This window comes from Ailuropoda melanoleuca, unplaced genomic scaffold (genome assembly GCF_002007445.2).
Source record: "Ailuropoda melanoleuca isolate Jingjing unplaced genomic scaffold, ASM200744v2 unplaced-scaffold11384, whole genome shotgun sequence".
Taxonomy (NCBI): domain Eukaryota; kingdom Metazoa; phylum Chordata; class Mammalia; order Carnivora; family Ursidae; genus Ailuropoda; species Ailuropoda melanoleuca.
The window spans coordinates 107,328-115,086 of record NW_023179820.1 but is presented as its reverse complement, the minus strand read 5'-3'; the positions used below and the strand labels follow the sequence as shown (position 1 = coordinate 115,086).

At 42.5% G+C, this 7,759-nt stretch overlaps 1 gene segment (V, D, J or C); it reads left to right on the top strand.

Moving 5' to 3' along the window:
* The first annotated feature begins 1,690 nt into the window (after nucleotides 1–1,690).
* On the top strand, nucleotides 1,691–2,279 carry LOC117797716. The segment is given in 2 exon segments: nucleotides 1,691–1,823; nucleotides 1,945–2,279. Coding segments are annotated over 2 exon segments (468 nt in total).
* The last annotated feature ends 5,480 nt before the right edge of the window (nucleotides 2,280–7,759 follow it).

Below are 7,759 nucleotides of genomic sequence, written 5' to 3'. Positions count from 1 at the left end.
GGAGGGCAAGAATCTGGAGCAGGCTCCTGGTGAGCCTGGAGGCCCATGGTGGTTCCATCCCAACATCCAGAGATCATGACCCCCATCAAAACCAAGAACCTGAAGCTCAACTGACTGAGCCACCCAGGCACCCCCTATTTATTTTCAACCAGCATCATCCAACCTCTTTGGGATTCTCCCTTTGTACCTGAATACAAGTTTGTAGGGACTTGTCCCAAATTCCTTTCTAGCATAGTTTTGTGGCATGTTCTGACAATGTGATTTGGAAGGCGGAGGGGAAGGGAAGAGATACATGAACTGAAAGTGTTTCCAGACCTGAGTTTCATACTTCACTCTGCATCTGGGAAACCATTCCCATGTTGGCTCTGGATTCATGAAGCCCCTTGACCTGATTCTCTGGAGAGTGGCCTCCAGGAAACAGCCTGAGCTAAGCATCCATCTATATGTCTGGAGATAATGTTTACAGGGCTTTACAGAAGATGTGCCCCTCTCCAGAACGTCATCCTCATAATCCTGATTTCTTACCTTGTAGGGAAATATTTCTTTTTTAAATCTTGGCAACAAAATGTGACAGAGGCATGGTAATGGAAAGCATCCTTGAGGCTAAAACCTGTTAAGAGTGTAACATTAGGATTTGCTGCCTGATTCCCATATACTAGTCACCTTATGTTGGAGTCAACAAAACTGAGAACATAGTAAGAATTTCAGATCATTCTATGCAGATCTGACAACTTCATGTATGATGTTTCTTCTGTCTAGAACTCTTATTTTTCACTTTTTAATGGTTCTGAAATTTAGGAACAGTTGACTATTAAAAATTTGGCTATAAAGTACTGTTGACATTTCTTCTAAAAAGCTTTTATTAAAAAGATAGTATTCCTTATGATTGGTATTATTTTAGGACCCAGTAAATACTGTATTTCAAGCAAACACCATTTGTTCATTATTTCTGTTAAATAACAAATATTTAACAAGTACTTAAAAACTGACAATCACAGTTTTAAATATTAAGGCACAATGCCAAAAACACAGATTCTCTCAGCAATGACCTGACTTCCTACTATATTTTGTGTATTCAACCCCATCTCCTTTCCTGGCAGTGGGTGGGTTACAGGCTGGCCCACATGGACACATGAGAATATTGCAGAATATTGTAGTAAGATGCTTTAGAAGATTGCTGTCCTCCAGCTACAGAAACGCCCTGGGACACTGTGTTAAAGAACTTCCATATCAGGTAGAGTCTTAAGAACAAATAGACCTGAGAGGACAGTATTGCTGTTGTTCAGACTTCCAAGGGCACCCAAAGACTGACATGTGCCTCATGAAGTCAGGGATGAAACACATGGTTGTTTCCCAGAGTCCATAGTCTCTCCTGATTCATTTCCCCTTCTGTTTACCTCCCCATTCTTCCCTTGAGGGGGATGGAGGATTGGGACAGTCCAGTGATGGATATTAAGGAGGGCACATATTGCGTGGAGCACTGGGTGTTATACGCAAATAATGAATCATGGAACACTACATCAAAAACTAAGGATGTACTGTATGGTGACTAACATAACATAATAAAAAATTATTGAAAAAAAAAGAAGCACATGGCTGACTTGGGAAGGATTCTAGCCAACATGCACGCACTTCAGTCCCCGTCCACCAGGGGCGCAGCTTCCTACCACAATCACATTTCCCGCGTGAAATGTGGGCTTGCACTGATCATTTCTCCGTCACTCCAAGGTTTCTTCATGGTAAGAATGAAGAACATTATTTAGGAGACACTGCAGAGATGAAGTGTTCTCTAATCTTCGTGACTGTGGTACTCTTAATGCTTGGTAAGTAAAATGCCTCTGAAAAATTGGATTCTTTCTTCCATTGTGTCTGCAAAACTTTTGACTATAATTTTATTCAAGAGTTTTATGCCCAAGGTGACACGGGTCTCTTCTTTTTCCTCAGGACAGACCCATGGAGACTCAGTGACCCAGACGGAAGGCCAAGTGACCCTCTCAGAGGAAGCTTCCTTGACTATGAACTGTACTTACTCAACAACTGGGTATCCCACTCTTTTCTGGTATGTCCAGTATCCAGGAGAAGGTCCACAGCTCCTCCTGAAAGCCTCGAGGGACATGGAGAAGGGAATCAACAAAGGTTTTGAAGCCACCTATGACAAAGATTCCAAATCCTTCCACCTGGAGAAAGGCTCATTGCAAGCATCAGATTCAGCTGTGTACTACTGTGTCCTGAGTGACACAGTGACGGGGACTGCAGGGGGAGCTGAGCACAAACCCTAAGCAGAACAGGGGCCTGGATGCTGAGCGTCTCTGATTGACCCACTCTGGTTCCAGCTCAGTCTGTGGTTGTCTGTCCCTCAGTGCCTGCTTGATAACAAAAATCATACAAACGACTAGAGCACAGAAACCAGAAGTATCATCCCCAACCCCAGCTGTTCCTTAGTGACACTGAGGACAGTTTGATACCAAGAGTCCCTCAGCCAGGGCGTAAAACCACATAACAATGAAGGGGTCTCTTGCTCATCCTTGCAGTGAACGTCCAGTCTCACAAGTTGTTCAGAGCACTCTGGTGGGTGTTGCTGTGTCTATGACCCTTCTAGAGACACACAGTGTGTCTGAGAAGGTGGTGTCCAGTGTCTTCCTGACAGAGTGTGGCAGGAGGGGTGACGGGAGAGCTTCAGCCCCAAAGCAGGTTTCAGTAGAGAAAGAGGGGAAGGGAAGAACGGAGGAGGAACACACGTACCCAAGCACGGAAAAGAGAGTCCGGGGACCTCTGCCATGGCTTGTTTTCTGGTAAATCAGCTGGCAGACACAGGCTGATATTCAACATGAGGGGGTGGGGGCAGAAACAGAATGGAGGAAGTGGTCATATTTATATCACCCACTGTGCCCCTCCTTTTATTCTTGGTAAGTACATGGATCATTAACCTTCTAACAGGTAGGCCTTGAATGAGGAGTTTTTTCAGTGCCAAGGAAAGCTGCACGTTACGTGTTCCCCCTACACCCTCTGAAGCCCTATGAAAAAGATGGTAAGAAAATTATAAAGGGCATAAACCCACAAAGAGAACAGACAAAAAATGACTGTGGACTGTGATGATAGAAACATTTTAGAGGGGCGCCTGGGTAGCACAGTCATTAGGTGTCTGCCTTCGGCTCAGGATGTGATCCCCCCATTCCAGGGTCGAGCCCCACATAAGGCTCCTCCGCTATGAGCCTGCTTTTTCCTCTCCCACTCCCCCTGCTTGTGTTCCTTTTCTCGCTGGCTGTCTCTCTGTCACATAGATAAATAAAATCTTTAAAAAAAAGAAAAAAAAAAAGAAACATTTTAGAAGGCGAGCTGCATGTATAGGGAGCAATGCAAACTTGCTCAGCGGACCAAATAAAGAAACCGAGGAGCACTTAGGAGAGAAACGTGTCAGTGTGTGTGGTAGCCTCTGGAAGGGGTTAGGAAGCAGAGGCACCAATTCCATTTGAATAATTATGGTAGGTGCTGTGTGTGTGTGTGTGTGTGTGTGTGTGTGTGTGTGTGTGTGAGTGTTTTGGGGACATTTAGAAGGTCAGAGGAGGACTGAAGAGAAAATATGTAAGAAATGGACACCCCATGTTCTTTACAGAGCCTATATCTGGCAGGGTCACTTTCCAAATTCTGAAGAAGAATGGAAGGTAGTCATTATGGACTGAGGAACAGCACATCAGAAAGTCTGAAACCCAAGAGCACCTGGGTGGCTCAGTTGGTTAAGCATCTGCCTTCGGCTCAAGTTTAGTCTCACCGTCCTGGGATGGAGCCAGGCAGGGGGCTCCCTGCACATGGGGAGCCTGCTTCTCCCTCTCCCACTGCCCCTCCCCCTGCTTGTGCTTGTGCACTAAGGCGTGCCCTTTTAAAAATGTTTATTATTATCCTTTTGACTTTATGGGTTGTTTTTTTTTTGCCAGCCAGAATTTTAAAAATAATATGTAGTAAATTTAATGAATTTTTAAAATGGATTCTGAATCATGTGTCCTGCTTAACAATCCATATTTTCTTTAGTTTCTCCCAAAGTATTTTTATCTTTAAAACTTTAATTTGGATGTGTGTGTGTGTGTGTGTGTAAGAAGTGAACTTGAGGTTCAAGGCTTTCTATTTTCTTTGATTTTGTTTATTTATTTTGAAGCCACTAACCAGGCTCAACATCCATTCTTGAATGACTAATTATTCTTCATTGATATTAATATTCTCTTTGGGGTTTTTTTTCCCCCTTTTAAAATCTTCCTTATTAAGGTTTTCAACCTAGCCACTGCATTTTCATCCACAATTTATACTTGAATATTTTGGTGCTTCATGCCAATAGCTTACTGGATATGCAAAGAATATATATGTCCGCTCAGCCTGGAGCCCATTCTAGAACTTAATACAGAGAAAACCACGTGAATGGAAGAAATGCCATTAGAGAAAGAAGGAGAGGTAAACCCAGCCCATGACTTGACAAGATGTATAGCGAGAGGTCATTTCAGGCCATGTGCACAATCTGTCTGTTTTTCTGACTCTGTCAGTTGTTTTGGGTTGAGGGGACCTGAAGTAGCTGACGTCATGCTTGGAAGTGATTCACCCAAGAATGGGAAGGGGCACCAGCTTTGAAGAATAAACGCAACTTTGTATCTCACGTTCTTCTCTAAGAGGAGGAATTAAATAACCAAGACTTGGGTTTGGATTTGAGAAGAGGCCCAGCTACTTGAAATGCCTTGAAATATGCTGCCGCCTCAGTGTTTTGGATCCTGTCGTTGTTTTTGCAGGGAATTTCCTGACTTTGTTCCCATTACTGCATAAGCTTCTTGATGAAGTTTATGGAAATTCATTGTAGTGACTACCATTGCCTCTCTTGAGGGTGCTGCTTGAGATGGACTCTATTTCAAGCATAGTGCCCTTATTTTAAGCAGAATGGGTATGGACTGTTCTGTTGTTTGAGGTTCTCTCTTTCTCCCTCTCCCTCTATCCTCTCCTCTCTTTCCTCAGCCTTCTCCCTCCTGAGTTTGCTGGACTGATTCTGTGTTTCAGTTCTTCCCTGAAGTGAGTGTCTCTGAGGGATCACCCATTTCTTGGGGCTGCAATATCTTCACCATCAATACTCTAAAAACCATTTTATTGTGAAATCCAACAAATGTTCACAAAAGTACACAATGCAAGCAAACCATATGCATTATTTAAGTGTATACAAATTAAAGACTGATTTTTTGAATATGAAATTTCTTCATTAATTTTTTAAAAAACTCTCTGTATTAGGGAACGTTCTCCAGAGAGATAGAATCAATAAGATCAACAGGTTGTGTGTGTGTGCGTGTGTGTGAGTGTGTGCGTAAAGAGAGACAGACACAGAGAGACAGAGATATTAGGAATTGGCTCATGTGATTGTGGAGACTGGCAAGTCCAAATTCCATAGGGCAGGTGGGCAGGCCAGAGACCCAGGGAAGAGTTGATGTTGTAGCTTGTGTCCAAAGGCAGTTTGGAGGCAGAATTCCTTCTACCTCCAGGACCTCCATATTTTTCTCTTAAGAGCTTCAACTGATGGCATGAGCCCCACTCACGTTATGGGGAATAATCTTCTTTACTCAGTCTATTGACTTAAATGTTAATCTCATCTAAAAAATACCTTCACAGGGGCACCTGGGTGGCTCAGTCGGTTAAGCATACAACTCTTGATTTTGGCTCGGGTTGTGATCTCTGGGTCGTGGGATGGAGCCCCGGGTGGTGTGGAGCCTGCTTGAGATTCCCTTTCCCCCTCTCTCTCTGCCTCTCTCAAAACAAAACAACAAAACAAAACAAAACAAAACAAAAATGGAAAAAGCTTTACAGTGACTTCTAAACTGATGTTTGACCAAATATCTGGGTACCATGACCTAGTCAAGTAGACACATAAAATTAACCATTGCACCTTCTTTACCTAATAATTCTATTCCCTAAAGCCTAGTTTGTTTTCTATGCATACAGTATGCCAGGTTTCTTTTGAAAAGTGTTTCCACGGTATATCTCTTTCCATCTTTTTTTTTTTTTAAACATTTTATCTATTTATTCGACAGAGATAGAGACAGCCAGCGAGAGAGGGAACACAAGCAGGGGGAGTGGGAAAGGAAGAAGCAGGCTCATAGCAGAGGAGCCTGATGTGGGGCTCGATCCCACAACGCTGGATCACGCCCTGAGCCAAAGGCAGACGCTTAACCGCTGTTCCACCCAGGCGCCCCTCTTTCCATCTTTTGTATCCGGCCACTCTGTATACTATATCTCAAACTTGCAATGAAGCCTCATATATCTACATTCTCAACTATTCATTGAGAAAATGCAAGCAATAAGAAAAGAATTTTCACAAGCTTCTAAACTTACCACTTACCAGTATCTATGCTCAAATATTCTGCCTTTCATCTTACTAGATCGTAATTCCATGAAAGCAGGGACTTTGCTTATTCTCAACACATACAAGCATACCTGACAAACAGTAGGCCTACAAAAAATTTGTTGAATTACAAATGAGTAATAAAAAAATACCATTATCGGTACTGAAGAAAAAATTATCATTAATTCATTCAATAAAACGTTATTATGTGCCCATTTCTACAAACTGAGGATAGAGGAGAGAACAGAACAGTTTATATTTTAATTGTGGGCTAAATCCAAACTATTCCCTGCTGTAGGCCCTTTATATACATCTGCTCTTTCGTTTAAATTTTTTTTCCAGTTTTATTAATGTATAAATTGCCAAATAAAAATTGTCTACATTTAGGGTACACCACATAATGGTCTGTTTTTTTTTACAGATTTTATTTATGTATTTGACAGAGAGAGAGGCAATGAGAGAGGGAACACAAACAGGGGGAGCAGGAGAGGGAGAAGAAGGCTTCCCGCTGAGCAGGGAGCCCATGCGGGGCTTGATGCAGGCTGGATGTGGGCTCCATCCCAGGACCCTGGGATCATGACCTGAGCAGAAGGCAGACGCTTAACGACTGAGCCACCCAGGCGCCCCTCACATAATGTTTTGATATAATATACATTATGAAATGATTACAACAAAGCTAATTAGCGTATCCACTACCTCACATAGTTACTGGTGTGTGTGTGTGCGTGTGTGTGTGTGTGTGTGTGTGTGTGTGATGAGAACGCTTACAATCTACTCTCTTGGCTAATTTCAAGTATGTGATACTAACAACTTTAGTCACCATCTTGTATATTAGATCTTCAGAACTTTCTCATCTGGCATGGCTGAAACTTGCATTCTGTGAATACATCTCCCCATTTTTGCCCACACCCAAGCCACCTTAACACCACCATTCTACTCTCTGCTTCTGTGAGTTTAACTTTTTAAGATTCCTCATACGGTTTGATTCATACAGTATTTGTCTTTCTGTGTTTTGCTTATTTCATTTACTATGTGTCCGTCAGGGGCATCCATGTGGTCACAAATGGCAGGACTTCATCTGTTGTGGACATGTAGTTGTTCTCCATACTGTGGCTATTGTGAATAATGCTGCAATGAACATGGGAGCACAGAGGCATTTTGAGTTACTGATTTCATTTCTTCTGGATTTATACCCAGAAGTGGGACTGCTGGATTGCATGGTAATTCTATTTTTAATTTTTTGTGGGACTTCCATACTTTTATCCATAGTGACTCTTCCAATTTACATTCCCACCAACAGTGCCCCAGGGCTCCCTGCTTTCTTTTCTCCCTCCCTCTCTCTCTCTTTTTTTTTAAAGATTTTATTTATATATTTGACAGAAAGAGCACAAGTAGGGG